This window comes from Chelonoidis abingdonii, chromosome 9 (assembly GCF_003597395.2).
Source record: "Chelonoidis abingdonii isolate Lonesome George chromosome 9, CheloAbing_2.0, whole genome shotgun sequence".
Classification (NCBI taxonomy): Eukaryota; Metazoa; Chordata; order Testudines; family Testudinidae; genus Chelonoidis; species Chelonoidis abingdonii.
Genome location: NC_133777.1, coordinates 6,729,814 through 6,750,666, shown reverse-complemented (window position 1 = coordinate 6,750,666; position 20,853 = coordinate 6,729,814). Strand labels below are relative to the sequence as shown.

The 20,853-nt window shown below is 45.8% G+C and overlaps 2 protein-coding genes across 4 annotated transcripts in view; one reads left to right on the top strand and one right to left on the bottom strand.

Moving 5' to 3' along the window:
• The window catches only part of TOM1L2 (target of myb1 like 2 membrane trafficking protein), a 67,028-nt gene extending 66,787 nt beyond the window's left edge, over positions 1-241 (bottom strand). For all 3 annotated transcript variants that reach the window (XM_032762643.2, XM_032762644.2, XM_032762645.2), the window contains exon 1: positions 131-241. In XM_032762643.2, the coding sequence (XP_032618534.1) occupies positions 131-182 (52 nt within the window). In that variant the 5' untranslated portion in view covers positions 183-241. The remainder of the gene's footprint in view (positions 1-130) is intronic.
• Positions 242-1,068: 827 nt separating this feature from the next.
• On the top strand, positions 1,069-19,566 carry DRC3 (dynein regulatory complex subunit 3). The gene is made up of 12 exons (XM_075069157.1): positions 1,069-1,858; positions 3,500-3,616; positions 6,479-6,645; positions 7,564-7,710; positions 8,055-8,174; positions 9,571-9,686; positions 11,865-12,036; positions 14,950-15,081; positions 16,228-16,298; positions 17,243-17,366; positions 18,723-18,854; positions 19,125-19,566. The coding sequence occupies exons 1-12, from the start codon at positions 1,699-1,701 to the stop codon at positions 19,236-19,238; spliced, it is 1,572 nt and encodes a 523-aa protein (XP_074925258.1). The 5' UTR covers positions 1,069-1,698; the 3' UTR covers positions 19,239-19,566.
• The last annotated feature ends 1,287 nt before the right edge of the window (positions 19,567-20,853 follow it).

The following is a 20,853-nucleotide window of genomic DNA, read 5'->3' as shown; positions in this document are numbered from 1 at the left end:
CCTCCCCCCCCACTCAGCCTGGTTCTGCCCCTAGTTACTCCCCCATGTTCTGCGCCCCCTTATACGCCAGTTACTCCCCAGGCGCCCCGCCCTCCTCCCCAGGCCCGGCTGTGCCCCGGCCCCCCCTCACCCAGGCTCTGCCCCACCGGGGTGCTGAACGGATTCCCCAGCAGAAACTCCATCTTGGGATGACAACAAACAGCCGGCCCGTCCTCCGCTCCAGCTGCGGCCTCCTCCTCTCCTTGACCGGCACCCTCACTGACCAACCGGAGACTCCGCCGCCGCCAACAGCCCGCCCACCGAACCCCCACTGGCCAGAACACCCACCGCCCCCGACTGCATTGGGGGCATACCATGCCAATCACTGTCAGTCCTGCCTCCCCGCCTCTCCACCAATCAGCGCCCTCGCCCCAGAGTTACACCCCCCCCGTTGACTGAGTGGTGGGGGGGGCGAACCTCCTATACCGATATTCGCCATTGGACAATCTTCCACTAAGTCTCCAATTCTATTGGGTAATGGCCACACCAGTCGCTGAAGCTCCAGCCCTCCTATATCTAGAACGGTTCTGATTGGCCGACACTGCTTCTTTGCGTTCTGATTGGTGTCAAAGCTTCAGACTCGCTTGTCTAAGTCACCCCCGAACGGAAGCTGCGATTGGCAGACGCGGTCTGTCACCTGACGGAGAGCGTTTCTGCGGTCACCCAGCGCCTGAGATCACATGACTCTGCTTAGCAACCGCGCAGGCTTCCTTAGCAGCGAGTCCTGGTGCGGGACAAGCTGGCGGGCCCTCCGCTGTCACTGGGGCTGGGGGTCCGGGTGCCCGGGAATCACGTGGCCGCCTTCGTCGCCTTCTTCGCCCTCCACCTGCTGGGCATCTTGGGCTCGGGCTGCCGGGATCATCGCCCGGCCCCGCGGCTGGCCGGCGAGCGGGCTGAGCGCCCTGCAGGGTGGCCGAGCTTCTAGGGAGATCGCAGGGGCGGGCTGGGTGGGTAGGTGGCTGTGGGTGGGGGCAGCCTGAATGGGCAGGTGGCTCCGTGACAGGCTGCGCGGCCAGTGAGTGCGTGGCAGGATGGGTGGCGCTTGGGCAGGTGGCTGCGTGATAGTCTCACTCGTGTGTGTAAATCCCCCCCCCACACACACACACAGTCTGAGCGATGCCAGAATTTGCAGCGTTAGATGAGTGTTTAGAAACCTGTTACTGGTAATTCTCACGTGCACATCAGCCTGTCTCTTGGCTGGTACGTCTAGTCTTATTAGGAGGTGACATTCACCCCAGGGTGGAGACCCAACATGGAGCCTGGTTCGTGCCTTCTCCACTAGGGTGAATTTAACTCATAGATCCTTGTAGTGGGATGGGCCCCCTTCTGCTCCTTTGGAAGTCTGTGGCAACTGCTCATTGATGTTTGTGGAAAGACTCATTGTGCCCAAAGCTGCAGTTCTTCTGCATGGATATTTCTCCTTAAACTCAGTACATGGTATCTGGATTGGGCCCATGAGTTTGAAAATCTTCTGGCCCTGCACTGGGTAGCAGTTTAATAAAATCTAATAAGTCAGAGTTGAGTAGTGCAGGATTGGGCTCACTAAACATCCCACTGTGCTATTGTTTTTGTATACTGCCTGCAGTTCAGTGAACACATGGAAAAAGGTAACTATGGGATACTGTTTGTTCTGCTCTTGAAGGCCTGTTTCATGTGAAAATGAGTCGGTTATATGATACCATAGAGCCAAATGTGATTGATGAAAAGATGCTTCAAAAAGCTGTGGAAGAGCAAGGGCCCCAAGAGGAATTGGGACAGCTTGCCAAGAGGGAAGGCATTGATTACAAAGATGTCACAGAGCTACAGCTTGATTTCAGAAGTAAGTATCAGATTTTTTTTGTTAATTAAAGGATAATAGTAGTATGTTTGAAGTGACAAATTGGCCATTAAATAATTGTGATTAGCCTGGAATTTGTCATGTAAACAGTAAGTGACTAAATTTACATTTTTAGCTGTAACCATATGAAAGTTACCATATTAGGAGCTGGATGGCTTAGCTGAATGGTAATGGCCTATAAAGCTTCTCAACTCTGTTATTATTAATTACTACTATTATGATTTAACATTTATCTCATGGTGGCACCAAATGGGAACAACCAAGCTTCCCCTGTTGTGGTAGGCCAAGTCAAATCCAATCTTCTAGTGACCACAAGTTGTCCTCATCTGATGGCACTTGAGTAGCTTATGGTGGACACAGTCCAGTTCAGAGTTGAGGAGCATCTATATTAAAATAATATCCCAGCACCACCATTGGTACTGATTGACAGCTTTGTTGAACGGCTCAGCAAAGAGGCCAAGGATTTAATTTGTGAAGGAGACTGAACTACCCACTTGCCCTTCCCATTGCAGGTCTAGGTACATTCCAGAGGTGGTGTGGGAGTAGTGTGCCCCATTAGAGTGTTGATATAGGAATTCGGTCCCTAGTGCTGTCAGACCAGCAGTAAATTAATACACAAAAATTAAAATAAATTGATGGGCAAAATGTACCCTTAATTTGTTCATGCAGTTATTGTGATTGTGAGCATGCCAGTGAGGTAACGGTGTGTGCAAATGATGACTTCTGGTCATTTGCACACACCATTTCCTGATTTGTGCATGCATTTGCTTGCAAGTGGAGTGTACAGTTGTTTGCACATTTTTCACATGCAGTTGCATGCCTAATGTTAAAAAAAATCATGCTGTGTTTGTCTGAGGTCAAAATGTGTTTTTTGTGTTGTTTTCCTCTTATGTATTTCTACTCCTATTTTTTATCTCAACTCCCACTCGTATAAAGAGAAGGGAAAATGAGAATTTCCTATGCATTCCATCACCATGACCAGTGTTTTGCTATAATCTATATCAGCCTGTCCTCAAGTGTCTAATTTTCTCCAAGAATCAAAATGCAATAACTCTTGTTTTCACTCCAGACAGAAGATTATCTGATGCATAAAAATTGCATTGTAATTCTCATAGTAGTTCCACCTTGTTCTCATGCAATGATTCCATAACGTCAGGAGGTGGAGAGCATTACAGAATGTGGGGTAACTTTATAATGTGATAGGGTAGCTGTTTACAATTAGCTACTACCCACCAGTAGCCTGCAACTTCAGAGGAAAGTAGTCTCATTCCTCACTCTTTAAGTTAGAAATCAAAGTGAAGGTCAAGACCTTCTTGTAGTGAATCCATAAAGCCACTCTTGTCTGCAGTGTTGCAGTCAGCATCCCCTCAGTGACTTCCTGGCAATACTGATTAGCAGTGGGCAGTGGTGCAAGACAATGAGGTTATCCCAGCTGTTTCAAACTAAACCCTCATCTTGTCTAAGGACCTTTCAGCAGTCTCCACGGTGCTCTTCACACACCAGTGCACCATCATGATCTGTTCAAAGAGGTAATGGGCATGTGTCATTAGTACAATATAGTGTGTGTTGCAACTAAAGTCTGGCATGGGTGAACTGCAGTATTTTTTGTGTGTGTGTGTTTAGATATCCTGAAGATTGATAACCTATGGCAGTTTGTGAATCTGACTAAACTGCAGCTAGACAACAACATCATTGAGAAGATAGAGGCATTGGATAGTCTCGTCCATCTAATCTGGCTTGGTAAGGGTTAGGGGTATGAGGCTGGCTTCACCTTGCAGTGATGTAAATCAGGAGTAATTCCGTTAAAATCTACACTGGTGTAAGTGAGATCAGATTCAGGTCCGTGTCATAACTGGAAAAAGGCAGTGGTACTGTCTGTTGATGGCTCAGCTTTTAATATATGTTAAATGTATTTTGCTTGATAGTTGAAATGAAATTGATGTCTGTAGATTGAGTATGCTGCACTTCTAGAATGAAATAGAATTGTACTTTGAAATGCCTATGCAAGATTTTAAATTCCACTGTAACAGTGTTTGGAAGGAGATACTGGCAACAATCACCCTATGCTAGCACGGGGAAGGATGATAGAATATGATGGGATGTACCAGATATTTGTTGCTCCCAGAGGGAGACCCTGCTACTTGGTGCACCCTGCCCAAAGAAAGTGTCCTTCTGGGGAAAAAAGCACAGAGTTTAGACCTCCAGGAGCTGCCAAGAAAGGCCTCTTGGGATCAGCTATGGATTGAACCAGTGAAAATCAGACCTCCAGCAGCTAAAAGGACTGGGAGCAGCCAGAAACCAATCAGGGTCCAGCAGGCAGGATAAAAAGGAATGGCTGATTCCAGGGACTAGTTCTGATTGATGCTGGGACAGAGGAGGAAGGAGGTCCATCTGGCTTAACCCAAGAAGCCTGGCTGAACTCTGACTACTCCTTTGTTGTTTGAGCCAACAAAAGCCTTTTTTGTACTTTGTGGAATGTAAGGCCCCAGAGCGGGCCATTTGGAGTCAAATATTAACGTGACTGCTGTAAGACTAGGCAAGCTCATTGTGTGAGATGCTCCACTGGCTCAGGCAAGCCCATGACAGACTGCATTGATTTCAGTGGTGGTACACCAGTGTGAAGCTGGAGTTTGGCCCCCAGCCCAGTCCCGCTTACTCAGTCCTTGTTCAGGCAAAGACCCATTGAAGTAAATCAACGGGTGTTTTGCCTGAATGCACACTCCAGGTTGGGACACTGTGAGGAGAGGTTTGAACCACCTTCATTGCTGCTACCCCAGACTCAGTCATTTGCTGATATGTTCAGGAGGATGCGCCTGATAAATCTGGTATCATGGTAGGGGGCATTTTGCCCTATATGCCTGTTATGTTTGGTAGCATCCAAGTAATTAAGATATACAGAGTAAACTCTTAAGAGGGAGAGAGATCTATCCCTCTCTGGCCACTATTCTGAGTCTGCCAGTAGAGTCCTACAACTCTAGCTTCCATTTATGATCTAGCTGCTTAACTAGTATCAGAAATCAGTTTCCAAAGAGAGTGTTATTTTGGGCATATCGACCTATTTGAAATAAAACAAAAACCATCCTGATGTTGTCATCGTGCAGCTCTAAGAAGCTGGAACTTGAACGCAGTGGAGCTCAGTTCTACTGCGAACAAAAGCGTCTCTCACCAGCTGCAGCTCCACAATGAAAACAGGATGTTATGCCCCGTCTCAAACACTGCTAAGGGGGACATTCCCCAGGGATACAGTCAGCTCTCTGAAGTGCCCCTCAATTTAATTGTCAAATGTGAGAGGACATGAATGTCATAAAATCTTTTTTTTTAAACTAAAGTATTTAAAATATATATTTAAGAAAACATTTTAGGGGAGACTGATTTTCAAAGCTGCCTGTCGATCTTCTGGCTTGAAAAGTCTCATCTTAGGATGTCATTTTCAAAAGTGCTTAACTGACTTAGGAGCCTAAGTCCCAATTTCAAAAGTGATTCGGGCACTTCGGAACCAAAGTCTCAGTGAAGGTCAATAGGATGTAGGCTCCTAAGTGCCTACGTCTGTTGAAAATGGGAAGTAGGCTCATAGGCGCCGACTCCATGGGTGCTTCGGGGCTGGCTGTTTGGTGGCAGCAAGCACCGGGAGGGAGGTGGAGGAGCGGGGACACAGCACACTCAAGGGCGGAGGTGGGGTTGAGACGGGGATTTGGGGAAGGAGTCGGGAAAAGGGCGGAGTTGGGGTGGGGACTTTGGGGAAGGGGTTGGAATGGGGGTGGAGCGGGAGAGGGCACGGGTGGAGTCAGGGCAGGGCAGGGAGCAGAGGGAGTTCAAGGACCCACTGGTGCAAGTAGAAGTCAGTGCCTATGAATAGGCTCCTAAATCACTTATACAAGTTTGAAATTTTTACTCTAGATCTTTATATAAGTTTAGGTGCTGAATGGGATGTTTTGAAGAACAAGATGAGTGAAAGTATCCATGAGTCAAATAGCCACAATGGACAAACTCTTTCCTGGTGTGTCTCCACTGATTTCATTGGGGTTGCATGAACTGAGAGCAGGAGTTTGCCTAGGGTACATCACCCCTAGGGTGAGGGTTTTGTGATGCAGGTAACGGTCTAAGGGGAAGAAAGCTAGCTGGTGTTATCAAATTTGTTGCAGAAATTTTCTTGTAAATTGCATCTCTTTAGGCATTTCCTACCCCCTTCCCCTGTGCTATGCACTTCTATACAAGAGATGTAGGTTGATTTCATCTCTACATCTCTTGCTCCCTATGTCACTAAAAGGCAGGAGTCATGTGCTGGTCGTGCACGCAGCCTCTGGGCAGAGGAGGACTTCAGTGACTCCTCTGTCTGATTGAAGAGTTGCATGAACAAGTGGTAGAAAAAGTTGCATCTATTCCTTCTTTGCCAAAAGAGTGGTGATTTTATGCAGACCCTTGAGAGTAAAGAGGAAAGCCTTTCTTAGGGCTTCATCGGGAATACTGATCACTGCCAGGGAAAACAATTAATAGATGTGCTAGATGCAAAATACAAACTGAACTGCAGGCCCCAAGCAATGATGTTTAGTTGAAGATAAACAATTTGCTTGTAAAACTTCTTGACTTTAATTTTTTTTCTAGATTTGTCCTTCAACAATATTGAAGTCATTGAAGGTTTGGAAGCTCTGGTGAAACTGCAGGATTTGAGCCTCTACAATAATAGAATATCTAAGATTGAGAATCTGGACACGCTACAAGAACTACAGGTCTTCTCTATAGGAAACAATAATCTAACTGCTTTGGAAAATGTAAGAATTTCATTGTTTATGCCAGTGTTTCCTTCCTTCCTTATCTATCTATCCCTATACACACCAATTGTCTATCCATATATCCGTCTTCCCCTCCGTCCGTCCCCATATATACCCATTGTCCATCCATCTCTTTCTCCCCAAATATATACCTATTATCCATTCATTCATGCCTCCTGATATATACCCATCATCCATTCAGCCCCGTATATACCCATTATCTAGCTATCTGTATATATCCACGCACCCTCATACATATTCTCTGCCTCTCACTCAATCTGAACATCTTTTTAGAGGAGCGACTTCCCCTTCAAAGTCTCACTTTCTGTATAGTCTACAGTAAAGTTCTAGTAAGATATTCAAGTAGGAAATATCTGTTTCAGCTACCTTTCCCCATTTTTGGATTATTCACTCATTGGGCCAGATCATGCTATGATTGAAATCAATGGCAGAACTCCTGTTGATGCCAGAAAAAGTGGAAATAGCTTATGTGACTAGAAAACAGAGGCAGAGATTTATTTTGAGTCCTTTCATTTTATGCTTGGGCCTTTATGGAGGGCAATTTTACTAGTCTGAGACCCCTGGAAGCTTCTAATCCATCCATATAAAGGACACATTGCCAGGCCCGCAGACTGTATGTCCACAATAAGAGTTATACTGTATGTATAAGAACCATATAGAAAGCAGTTTCTTTCTCAGATAAAATGATTCAACACTGTGCTAGAAGCCACTGCTTTAAACCTGCAGCTGTGCTTGGACAGTCAGTCCAATGCATTGTGCCAACTCTCTCCGAAGGGTGGAGATGCGAGCAAGGTCCTGAGCTAGGACGGAGATGATAAATGTCATGAATTTCAAGGCATTGCTGCTTGTTGTTCCCGTGGTGGGCGGGAATGCAGCATCTCCTTTCTTTTGGCATAGGTGGTCTACCTCAGGAAGTTTAAAAATCTACGCACATTGAATCTCACTGGGAACCCTGTCTGCGAAAATGAACAATATTCAATGTTCATTGCCGCTCACCTTCCAGATCTGGTGTACTTGGACTTCAGGCTTGTGGATGAGAACACAGTAAGTACTTCCACCTTCCCCTTTATTTAACCATTTGGAGACTAGCCACACACTTTCCAAAGCGTTCACCGTGCTGGCACTCCGGAAATACACAGGCATTTAAAGGGTTAGACTAACTCTTTTTTTTCAGTTGCTGTCTTACTAAAATACTACCTAGACAAATAAGAGCCATCAGAAATGTCCCCATGGGCCGTATTTTTAACATGCAGAGGATGTAGATTACACCTAACATAGGAAAGCAACAGCAGTCTGGATGTACGTTACACAGAGAGCTGTATCTGACCCAGATTTATTAGGAGACAAGGTAATTTAACCCAAATGTTTTCTTTGTATGTATTTCCCAGCGAGAACTTGCAGACATAAAATATCAATATGTCATTGATGAACTAAAGCAAGGTGAAGCACAGGCTCTGGCTAAGCTGGTGGAAGAGCAGGCTAAGCAGAAAGAGTTGGAGCACCACAAGGTATGGTCTCTGGAGCTGACTGTATGTTACTACACTGCAAAGAAACCAAACAGCTTCTCTTTTATCCATTAGAAGATTTAATGGGAGGTTAATATTGATTGAGATAAAAATAAGGTCAGTGTTAATCTCTGGGTCTGTAAATCTGACCTTTTGAATGAAAAACAGAAGCTGCTATGTCATTAGGGTGACCAGACAGCAAATGTGAAAAATCAGGATGGAGATAGGGGTAATAGGAGCCTATATAAGAAAAAGACCCAAAAATCGGGACTGTCCCTATAAAATTGGGACATCTGGTACCCTGTGTGTCATATGCAGGACATGGAGGAACATAATTCATTGGGCTGAACAACTAAATCTACGTGACTGACCTAGAGAAGCTCCAGAGTAAATCATAGTTTGGTTTCTTGTCAGCCTGATGCTAGATTAACACAATATCAGATCTGATGGAGCTGTTAGCATTATTCACAGTGCAGTGATTTCCCCCTTCAGACTTAGTGGCTGGATAACATTGCAGTACTAATTTAATCTTATGAGTGATTGCAAGATCACAATGGGAAAACTGTCAAGATATGCAGTGAGAATGGGATAGAGCAGAGTGGTGCCCTCAGCTACCCATCAGGCTGTCTGCGTGTTGCTTTCCTGCCTCCACTGATCTGCTGGCTTTATGGGAGTGCTGCAGGTTTCTTTCCATGCCACTTGCTTGTTCCACGCACTCTGCTTGGCATCGGTGTTGCTCCCTCCTCTAAGCACATGGGCAGAGTAAGGAGCAGATAGCAATCAGAGGAGCACTTCGACGGGGTGGCTGTTGGAGGCCTATGCCTCCTCCACAATGACATAGATCCCTGGGCATTAAGATTGATGTGGAGGAGTGCCGAATACATGGAGATAGCATCTATGACTTTCTCCTTGACCCTGAGGGACCTGCATGGGGCCCTTCATGTCTTCCTTTGTATAGGGCCTCACAAAATCTGTCCCATTTGTGCCTGAGTAGCTTAGATATCACATTGCAGGACCACAAAGTGGAGTTGAACTGCTCTGTCACATTGTTTGGTGAAAGAGCCACTGTCTAATTCCGGAAGAGGACTTGTCAATGATAATATAGTGTTTTCCTTGGAAAGCCAAAAATCTCCCTCCACTATATAGTAATAATGATCTGGTCCATTGTTATGAAATTCACATTCCACCGCAGGAGGCACCCGTCATTCAGAACTGGAGAGTTAATAATGTCAGCCCAGATTCTCAAAGATATTTAGGTGCCATTTGATTTCAATGGGTCATTCAGCCTGACTGAGCCTTCCTTAGCACTTTGCAAGAAGCAGCACGGTGTTACTTAAGTTCTGCAGCAAGTTGGTACTCTGTTTTGTTTTTTTAAATATTGTCCTGGTTCTCTCCAAAGGCTGCTTACGTCGAGTACCTGAATGGACCCTTCTTATTTGAGAGTATGTACGCAGAAGATACAGAAGCTGTCAAGCTGGCTTACCTCCCTGGAATGGCTGACTTGCTGGAGACATATCCTTCTGTTAGAAAATCTAATGATAAAAGCCGATGACTTCAGTTCACAAGGATGTGCATCAACAGGGACTTTTCATCTGTTCTTTTTATGCAGAACTGAAAGCTATATTGATCTGAGATTGGAGACTTGCTGTATTCAGTCTTGGACCAGTGCCTTAAAAGTACTGCTAGGCCATGAGACCACTGACAGTTTTGAGGTCTGATATTTCATGAAACACAAGGGCTATAAACAAACGATTTGTCCCATTGGCAAACTGGAAACCCCAAATTAGGAAATCTCATTTGTATAAAAAGGCTTGCTTCCAATACTGACAGGTCATGAGATTTCAAAGTTTTACAATCACATCATTCTGATTACCATCTTGCTTTTTCTCTACTTGAATCAGACTTGCTAGTAAAAGCCAATGCCTTCTGAACCTCTAGAAATCAGGACATTTACAATCTCTTGAAGCCCAGAATGCATCCAACCTTTCAGATGGCACAGTGATTTCATTTACATTTGCAGCAGATTGTGAGACAGCAATTGCTAAAATCATGTTTCAGTTGAAGTGGTAGGGCATAGTAAGAATAATCAGGATTATTCTAGTCAAATATCTCCCAACCTGCCAGTTATATGCAGTGTTGTGGTAGCCATGTCAGTCCCAGGATGTTAGAGACACAAGGTGGATGAGGTAATATCTTTTATTGGACCATGTAAGTATGTGGGACTCACCCTTGCAGCACCTCCTGCTGATCATCTCAGGGAATTAGCTCTCCAGCTGTTAGAGCGCCCTCTGCAGGCTGGTGTCCTGCTACTGCTTGGCCCCCCCATGTCCCTCCTGGACTCCAGTACCCTTTTATCTGGGGTTCTGCCCTTTGGCAGTAACCTCTCCCTCTCAGGGTCTCCCCTCCCCAGAGACCCCCAATCCCCTAATCCCAACTTGCCTCAGCCAGTGGCTACTGCCAGTCAGCAATGAGCCCCTGCCCTCTGGAGCAGACTCCAGTATAATAGCCAGTCATCACAGGCAAGTGGGTAGGACCTGCTGTCTTCCTCTACCACCCAGTACCTCAAGGTGGGCCTAGGACCAGGCCCTACAGCCTAGGGCCAGGCCCTACAGCCTAGGGCCTCGCCAGCCTGGAGCACCCCTGCTCCTCTGGCCTTTCCCCATCTCTGCTTCACTCCCAGTACCTGTGCTATCAACAGCCAGGCCCTACTCCCTCCAAGACCAGAGAGAAAGATATTTTAGCTCCAACCTAGCAGCCTTTTATAAGGATCTGTTGTGCTTTGTTTGGGGCATAGCCCCAGCTGTGCCTGCTTTTGTAAGCAGCCTGGGCTTTTCCTTACAGCCCCAACCCTCACCCAGGGCTGGCCTTAACCCTGTCAGGGCTGGAGTAGGTAACCACTCCACTACAGACCAACTTCTGTTGGTCAGAGAAACTAGCTTTTGATCTTATAAACTCAAAATCTGCCAGTTAGATACACTAACCCTGTAGGACCAGTACAAATACATTCATGGCTAGTACATTTTTCTAACCATTGATCCTGGACAATGATCAAAAAGCAGATCATTTTATCATTCCTTTTCTAGCTCAGATTAATGGAACGTTGGCAGGGCTCCACATTTGACCTTGCTTATCATTGCTCGACACTGTTGTCAGGATGGTTCATCAGAGAATAAACAGAATAGACTTTTGAAACAATTCCATTGCCAAGCAACTTGCAACCCTTCCCCCCTCCCAAATAGCCAATATCTTTGTGGTGCTACCAAATCAGTGTGTTTGGGGCTCTGGCTCTTGAGCAGGATTTTTTAACTTTACAAGCACTGTACTCACAGCTGAGAAGAGAGATAGGGTCAGATGCTCCATTCTACTTACATGGCAGAGAAGAGTCAGGGGCAAAGGCACAAGTTGTTTCCTTTTGTGCCCACCATGTTGCCCCTCCACACAGTTAAGGAAGCAAAACCCCAGTGCGAAAAGATGATGTGGCCCAAGCCTTCAAGGTGAAGAATGCTCAGCTCAGCACCTCAGCGGTCAGTGAGCTCAGTGGAGTTATCAGTCAAGATGAAGATGCTTTGCCTCGCGTTGAGGTTGGTAATAGCTGGACATAATGGAGCAGTGCTGATTATCATGCAACCATGCTTAGTGTGTTGACTCATTTAAACTGTTACAGATTATATACCTTGACTCTGGTTTCACATACAAGAGTAAATTTGTATTAATTTGTGAGAACCTCTTTGCCTATGGTCTGAAAGAGCATGAAAAGCGAGAAGCTGAAGTCTCAACCTTCTACGAGTGCCTTCAAGAAGCGATACAGGACAGTCAACAGCAGAGCACAAAAATAATCCTAGATTTTGAAAATGACAGCCAGGGGGTATTTGATTACAGCCTTTATCTGTTGAAATGATTTCTGTGTATCAGAGGCCAGAGTCTGATCTCAGGGATGTATGGAGTAACTCCACTGAGATCAGTTTAATGACTCCAGGTTCACGCTAGGTTAAGGGAAATCAGAATACGGCCCCAGATTTTACTGCATATGTTTCTATGGGCTTGTCTACACTGGAGGGATTGACACTGTGTTAACTAACATAATATCGAGCATGACTTAGCACTCATTATAGACAAGGGCTGCAGTGTTTAAAATCACATCAACTGGAAGTGGTTAAACCTGGCCTCTGGGGCAAAGCACAACCAGCTAGTGTGGTTTTAAACATGACAGTCCTTGTATCCAACATAATGATAACACCAAGTCTTTATGTTAATTGTTCTTCCTAAAGGCTTGGCAGGAGGGCTGTCAAAGATTTTTAACTGAAATTTTTTTTCCACAAAAAAATGGTGTTTTTTTTAAGAAAATGACAATGTTCACAAAAAAAGTTTCTTTTGAAAATTTTCATGAAACTAACTGAAATGAAAGTTTTTTATTCTATTACAGAATTGGAAGGGACCTCAGGAAGTTACCTAGTCCAATCACCTACTCAAAGCAGGACCAATCCCCAGCTATTCCCCCCTAGCCCCCTCAAGGGTTGAGCTCACAACCCTGAGTTTAGTAGGCCAATGCTCCAACTACTGAGCTATAGAAGTTTTCATTTTATTTTTGCCTTTTGGTCCATACCCAGGTACTGTGTCTCCACTGGAAAAGGAGAAAGAAAGGGAAAATCTGACAAGATGATCATTATTTTTTCAAGAGACAAGATGGGTGACATATCTTTTATTGGACCAACATCAGCTGGTGAGAGAGACAAGCTCTCAAGCCACACAGAGCTCTTCTTCCTGACTCGGAACCTCTGAAGCTTGTCTCTCTCATCGACAGAAGTTGGTCCAATAAAAGATATTACCTCACCTTCCATGTCTCCTTATCCTGAGACCAACATGGCTACAATGACACCGCAAAAATGATTTATTCAAATCATTTTAGTTTCAATTCATTTTGTAAAAAAAGAAGCCACAAAATAACTTTGAACAGAAAAAAACATTCATTTTCTTTGAATATTTTGGCAGCAAATACCATTTTTCAACCAGCTCTGCTTTCCAGAGAGATGCAGCCACATCACTGGGGAAGGCAAGGTCATAGCTTCTAGCTGCATCCCTTTCTACCCATGTAAAATAGAGGGGCAGTTATTATTGTTTCTAGAGGTCCATGGAAATATCAGCGTGGCTAAACTCTGGTAAAGGGCTTTGTCAGCTGTATAGAACAAGCCACTCATGATTGGCGGCAGTGAGATCCGCTGTGCTCAGCACCTCTGAAAACAGACTGCTTTTATTTAGGTGCTTTGTAACAACGTGGCAGGATGCTGAGTCATTCTGTTACCAAGTGCTTGAAGCCTGTGTGCAGGTGCAGTGTATATTAACGCTGACTCATGAGCAAGTGGACTTAACTCCAGCCAGGGTAGATGTGGGGTTGAGGCCTCAGAGGTGTTGAATGGAAATCCGGGGCTGGGGGGAGAACACTTAGGAATATGTTCGCAACCCCATTGTGCTAGGTACTGTACAAACAGAACAAAAAGTCCCAGCCCCAAAGTGTTTTTATCTGAGTTACCAATAAATCCACACTCAAAATGCAGGTAAGTTTGGATTTTAGGCAATATGTCTGTGTACTCCTCTGCCTGCTTACAAGCTTAGATATGGATTTAGGTGCTGAATGTAGGCACGTTGTGGTGTATGAAAAATTCTGACCTAAGTAAGCTCGTCAAGGTGAGAGAGGGAGTCAGTCAGTCAGAAATGCTGCTAAATGGATTTTGCAGGCTTAGTAATACCAGTTTAAAAACGAGTGGGAGGAGATTAGAAGGTGATAAAGTACAAACCATTGCTAGGCTCCATTTGCCTAGCTATAATTCCATCATGCAGGTCTATATGAACTGCAAGACTGCTCAGCTTGCTCTGAAGCTGGTTAAGGAGCAAAGAATTATGCCAAAGCCCTAAAGCAGCAGGTGTTGCTAACAGGAGCCCGGTTTTAATTGCTTGGGGCCTCCTGGCTTGATTAATTTATATAAAGAAATGCCCCGTTTAACATTACAGTGTCTGCATAATCTTGTTTGATTTACAGATAGCCCTCTGCAATGGTTCTTGCCTAATTTTAGTCCCTTCTATTGGCTCCAACTGTGAGGTGCATTAGGCTCCTTCAAAATATATTTTTAACTCTCAGATTTCAGTAGGAGAGATTTATTACAAAGACACTTCTTGAAAATAACCTTTGCTTAGCATATACATTGCTCAGCAATACATTAAGATTGTTGACCGCTGTGAGGCTGTTGTCAGTATTTAACTTTGAAGAGCAAGATTTACTGTCATTCACTGTAACAAGAACTCATCACTTGTGATGTTCTATTACATATCTTCTAAGTGCAAAATCCTGGGCCCATTGAAATCAGGCAGAATTCTGCTTGACTTCCAAGAGATCAGGATTTAGACCTGCATTTCTTAATAAGGAGTAATTGGAAGTCTCCCCCCTGTGGCTAAGAATTTCAGAAGGCTTATAGTTTTTCCTTTGATACAGACTTTCTACATGTGAGATAAAGTAGGAGGTCTAGGGGAAAAGCCATTTGCTGACTGGCAAGCAAATCAGAGTCTTCACGCAACTTGCTGCAGTGGAATCTTGTTGGTTAACATTGTAGTGCACCTTGGTATTACTGACCTCTGAGTATGTAAACCAGAGCCACTTAGCAAGCCATCACATTTCATTTCAACCAATCGTGAGCCAGAACTTTTCTCATGTATATAACAATAACAGTTAATTAAATTGCAATGGAATGGTCAGCATAAATGATATTGTATGTCTCTCTCCATTCAGCTGTTGGACATGATTCAAAACATGAGTAATTTTGAGATTGCGGACTCTAAACTTGTAAAGTACAATGAGGACATCACTCAGCTGTCAGACACACTTATGACCCTGGAAATGCAGACAGTTGACCAACTAGAGGTAAGGCAAGGGGATATATCTGCTAAGCGTCAGATAGAAAACACTGGAGCTGCTTCTCTGTTGCCATATGCCTTGCGTAGTCCCACTTGTGCAGAATGAGCGTAGAACTCAATCAGTCTGGATAGTATCTGACACCAGCTTTATTCTTGCTCTGCACAGGAGCGAGTACATGAATTGCAAGGCAGCGAAGAATGGGACCCAGTGTATTTATATGTTGCATTGGCACTTACTATTCATACGCTGCTACTGAGGATGAAGGCATCGGCGTTTGCTAAAGGGTCATCCGGGAGGTTACTGGGCCATTTTGTGGAAGCTATTCCCTAGTATAGGATTTCAAGGTTCTAGTGGTGTAATTCTTTCAAAGGGATCGTTGCAATGACTAAAAAATTACACTCATGCCCCAATCCCAAGTTAGTCCACTTTCCTGAGCTCCCCACTGGGAGCATGACTATGGTAGCTTGTAGCAGAGTTCAAACTGGATGCTTAGCAGATCGGGTAGGAGGGGTTAATTTATTTATTTCATTATTACCAATAGATTTTGCAGAAATTTCAGAGGTGCTTTTCACATGTCCTGTTTGAGGCACCAGATGTTTTAAACCTTAGATTAGGAATGTTAGGGAAAGCAGAAGCTCTAAGAGACTATCTTCTGTTTTTGAGAGAGGCAGCAAGCAGCAGCATCCACCTTCCAGGATTTAAACAAAATCTCTCATCATCCCAGCTGTTAGTTATGCTCCTGATGGCAAAGTCTTCAAGAAGCCTGCAGCCTCATAAACCAAATGAGAAACTTTGAAATCTGCCTCTAATCAGAGACAAAATGTTCCCTAGTCATAATGTACATACAAGGTTTGAAGTGATTTGATGGAGTGAACTTCCTAGAGTCTGTTATAAATGCATCGCTCCATCAACTCTTCCCAAAAGGATTGAATCTAATCTTCCCTGACATTTGCATACCAGTGCAGAAAAGCACATGCCTTTTGGTGCTTCAGTATAATTAATTTATCTGAGGTACCTTCAGTCCCCAGCGGTGCTGATAAAACTGATGGATCAGATCAAAAGTGTACTGCATTATAGACTTCTCCCTGGTTCTGATCTGTGTTGTATGTGTTTGAGTACTCGGTAATTTTTCCTTTTCTTTTCCATGTTAAGGAAATAATAAAGGATTTTGAAAGAAACATTGCCGACCAGGTGTCAACATTTATTGAGAACGTCCAAGGGATATATCCTTTTGGCAGTCTACTGGCCTGAACTCTGTGTCGTATAAATCTGACCTGCGGCAAATGTGTTGCTTCACTTCACAACATTACTGCAAGGCCCAGAAGTCAGCACTCACTGTATGGAAATGGATTGTTGCTTATTAATGTGTTGTAGACTTTGATTAATTCTTAGGAAACAATTCCCTGTTCATGAAATACAGACTCTGCTCAAATACTTCTCTACCATATTCTCAGCAAGACAACCCAGTCAGGAACTGCTACACAACTCAGTGATGAGGATGTAATGAAATTACAGTGAGGTACCTAATTCTCAGTGAAAGCACTGCGAATTAAATTCCTTGCTGCTCTTTGTGCCTTTGAAAGCCCACCTCTGTTTCTGAGCAAACTCTTGGTAAATCTGACCGTGTGATGTATTGCTGACATTTTAAGAGGTGAAATATCTAAAACTCCTCCTGTACTGTCTCTTTGTGCCCTAGATTGTTGTGCGGCTGTGTGCTCTAGAACAGTTGCCCTCTTCTGCCTGACAGGTGGTTGCATTGCAGTGGCAGGTGAAATGATTTTTATATACACAAAATTCTGGGCCCTGTGCAAGTGCTTGTCATGTTCGGAGTTTTGCACACGGAAACAAAGGCCTCATTGAACTTCCCGTGCGAACGGCCCCCAGTGTCAGTCCTGGATAACGTAACACAAGGGTAGTGGGGATTGCTTTTGAACACTCCGGGACCTCCACTAGCCAGCTCAATTACTTTTGGGGGTTTGCAATGCAAACTTGAGGAAGCAGAGTTTTTACTGGTCACCTGCTTCACAGGTGGACAAATCGCCTTTTAGAGTTAGCAGTGCTTGCTTATGTATAACGTCATTCTCTGATGTTCAGCACCAGGTCCAGCCTGTCAGAGGCTGCTCAAATGCCACTGTTCTTTTCTTTGTTTCTTAACCTTCTTCCATACGATGGCTCAATGCCGGGATCTAGAAAATCATCACCATGAGAAACTGCTGGAGATAGCAATCACCACTCTGGAGAAGATAGTCAAGAGTGAGTTTGATGAGGAGATGCCAGATGATGTTCGACTGGTGAGGCCCCCAGTTGTGTCTGGAGCTTAGGTTCTTCTAGGAAGCAGGGATCCCAAGTGGGGAGGAAGGGAGCGTAGCATGTTCCCAGTCAGGATTGGGTTTCAGAGACCCAATATCGTTTTGAATTACTCTGCCAAAGCTAGAAGTAGTTTCCTTTCACCTCGCCCCCACCCCCACCACACCTCCCCGCAGATAAGGCTGCAAGGAAGTCGTGGTTTGTCGGTTCAAACATTGTGGCTGAAGTTTGTTGAAGTTGTGGTTTTGGCATGATCAGACATCAGCATGGCATGAGGCAGATACTCCCTAGGCTCTCACAAGCCTTGTCTCAGGCTTCCCCTCAACCTGTTTCCTGATGAGAAACTCTGGGTATCCCTCCCCACCCCCAAGTAGCACTACCCTTGCTCCAGCAACTTCTTCCAAGGCATTCAGCCTCCCCTCCAAAGCACGGCAGTGGCATGGAAGAGACACCATGTGACACCCCCCCGTCCCCTTGACTTTCTAAGGCAAGCATGATGGAAGGGTAGCAGGCCAAATCTGTGTGAATGGCATTGTGAGCTGGTGCACAGGGTCATAACGCCAGGCAAAGTTGCAGCAATTATAAAAAGTTGCCATGTTTGTTAAAAAGTTACATTATGTTTGACAATAAAATCACAGCCCAGAATTTTCTTACACTTGTTCCCAAAAAGCAATAGTGCTAGACAAATTGCACCCCTGGGCCTGCAAGGGCAGATCGGCTGGAATGGGGAAGGGAAGATGGTGATGGCACTGCAGCTTTCCACCAGGGATGAAGACCTGTTTGTGTTGTGGCCAGAGCTCTGCTGCTGGAAGCTGCCTGGGAGAGGTGTCTGTTCTGACTGGCCCAGTCCTGCCCCCTCCTAGGCCAGCATGGCTCTCTCAGGCTGATCTCTAAGCCCTGGAGTTTGTGGCAGTGTGAACCTCTTCTGAGTGCAGTTTTCCATTTACCATGCCTGCATGTTGGAGCATATGCATCCTTCCCCGGGACTGACAGCTGCCAAGATAGGCTTGCCAGATCCTGGAAGGCAGCAGAGTCTGGAGAAATGAGCATGGGGTTAGGAGTTTACTCCCAGCTCTTGCTTACTATGCAGGCTTTGGTGAGTTACTGCCATGCTGCTTCAGTTTCCCCATCTGTAAAATAGTCCTTGCACAAGGCTATAGTGGGGCTGAGTTTGTACGCGGCTTTGAACAGGTAAAGCATGAGATGTACCAGAGGGAGCTTTTATTTTCTTCTCTGATGGTGCTACCAAGTGCTGCATTATGACACATCTAGTTCTGAGACCTGCTGCTTTTATATGTGAAATCCACATCTCCCATCGCTCGGTCAATTTCACTCCCTAGCTTTTTGTGGACAAAGACACCATCGTCAACGCAGTGAATGCTTCCCACGATATTCACCTGCTGAAGATCGATAACAGAGAGGATGACATTGTCACCAAAGCCAATAGCTGGTCATCTTCGGTGATCGAGGAGGTAAGGAAACCCCTGCGGCTTGGGGAGCAAAACCCTGCTCAGGGAAAAGACAAGCAGCAAGGCAATGAAAGCACGTTGTCCTGCAGCTGCTTCCTAGTGCAGCAGGCAGAGAGGCACCAGGGTCCAGCCAGAGTAGCTGGGCCACTGCCAGGAAGTCAGAGGGGCTGAGGAAGGTATCTCTGAATTTTCTGCTGGGCCCTTTGGCTACAGCAGGTGACTGAAGGTTTGAAATAAGCCCAAGGACCCACTGTCTGATTGCACTCTCCTCAGGTTCACAAGAACGAGCTCAGCAGAAACCGCAACCGTGTGAGAGAGATTAATCAATACATCGACCATCTGCAGGAGGAGCTGGACAACATGGAAAGCCTGGAGCAGATGGAGTAGGCCAACAGTGGGTCCCCTGTTAGGACACAGGCTTTGGTGATCCAACAGGTGCATCTCACCCTTTCTGACAGCCCCCTTGAAATACTAATTGGCGGGGATGTTTCATCCTTGGGTGTCACCCCCCACCCTTCCCCCAAAAAATCACATGCAAATAAAAATACCATGAGTTTGGAAAGCTCTTAAAGAGGAGCTGAGGATTTCACTTTGAAGACTGCTGAGACTTATGGTACAAATCAAAGCCAGCTCACAAACAGCTAGGTCCCTGACTGAGCTGCGATTCTCCAACAGCAGGCCATGCCTGGAAGATTTGGCACCTGCGGGCAGTGTCAGGAGCTGGCACGTGGCAGTGATGGGGAAGAGAACACTCTCCATCAGACTAACCGCCGCCTCCCTAACAATCATGGGTTTCTGGCCCAGCAAGCCTGAGGTTTGAGGCTCTGCACTCCTGGTAGCCTCCTCTGTCCCCCACTAAGGCAGCTTTTTGCAGCGTGCCCAGAGTGGCTCTGACCAGCAGGGAGACCAATGGCTCTGCAGAAGCTCACCTGTGGCCGCTCAGTGCCGAGTCATTAATTTCCCTCCTTGTTCAGCAGCAGCTGCTCCATTTGCCTGGTAGGGAGCTCAGACTCCTTGCTGGAGGCAGGGCACTGAAGAGGGGGAAGAAGGGAAACCCATGCTTGTGGAACGGATGTGGCAGTGCACTGTTTGGGAAAGAGACAAATGCCCTGAGACGTCCACTCCTCCTTTCCTGGCACTAGCCCTGCCCGTGGGCTGATTGCAGTTGCTCTGGTTTAGCTGACAAAACACTGTCCTCCCTTGGGCTGGTTTGAGAGCAGGCTCTCCTCTGGTCATTGCTAACCCCAGAAACGGCACTGACTGGCTGCACATGGGCTCCGGCTTTTCGGCAGAGCTGAGCACCTGTGGCTCCAACTGAAACCCATGGGATCTGCGGGTGCTCAGCCCCTCTGGAAGGCCAAGCTCTACATGGGTAGTTGGGCACCCAGAAATGAAGGGGTCTCAAGTCTGTGGTCACTCATGAAAGTGCTGGCACTACTGATTCCCCCGCGTGCTAACTGGAAACAAAGCTGGTTCTAAATGAGGATTCCAGGGGTGATCATGCTCATAGGAGGTTTCCATAACAACTGCCCAGCTGACATTTTCTTTTCCTTTAAGAGACTGAATTCTTCAGAGACAGGCCTAAACGAAAGCCCAGGGGCCAAACACCCCTGAACTTGGGGGAGAGAGGCAGGTTAGATCAGAACTTTGCAGCACAGGCCTGGTCGGTGAGGCATAGGCATTGATCCCATAAGTCGTATGTGCCTGCTCAATACATATTATGCATTAGGAGTCCCACCAAAGTCAGTGGGTTTGCTTCGAGTTCAGCATGTGCGTAAGCCTTTGCAGGATCAGGGCCTCAGACAGTTGGGGAGTTAGAATTAGTCTAAAAACAAGGGGGAGCTCCTGTCCAGTCCTCGGCGGGCAGGCCGGTGCCTGCAACAGAGCATGGAGAGCCTGACACAGGGACACAGACGAAGCCTGCAGGCGAGGAAGCAGACAGCTGTCAGTCAGTGATGGCTCTGCCGCTGTCTGGGCGCTCTTGGGCAGAGAGGCAGCGCAC

Coding starts and splice junctions, on each gene's coding strand:
- DRC3 (XM_075069157.1), top strand. CDS start 1,699: ATGAGTCGGTTATATGATACCATAGAGCCAAATGTGATTGATGAAAAG. Junction 6,646..7,563: donor ATCTAACTGCTTTGGAAAAT/GTAAGAATTTCA, acceptor CTTTTGGCATAG/GTGGTCTACCTCAGGAAGTT. Junction 17,367..18,722: donor TGCCAGATGATGTTCGACTG/GTGAGGCCCCCA, acceptor TTCACTCCCTAG/CTTTTTGTGGACAAAGACAC.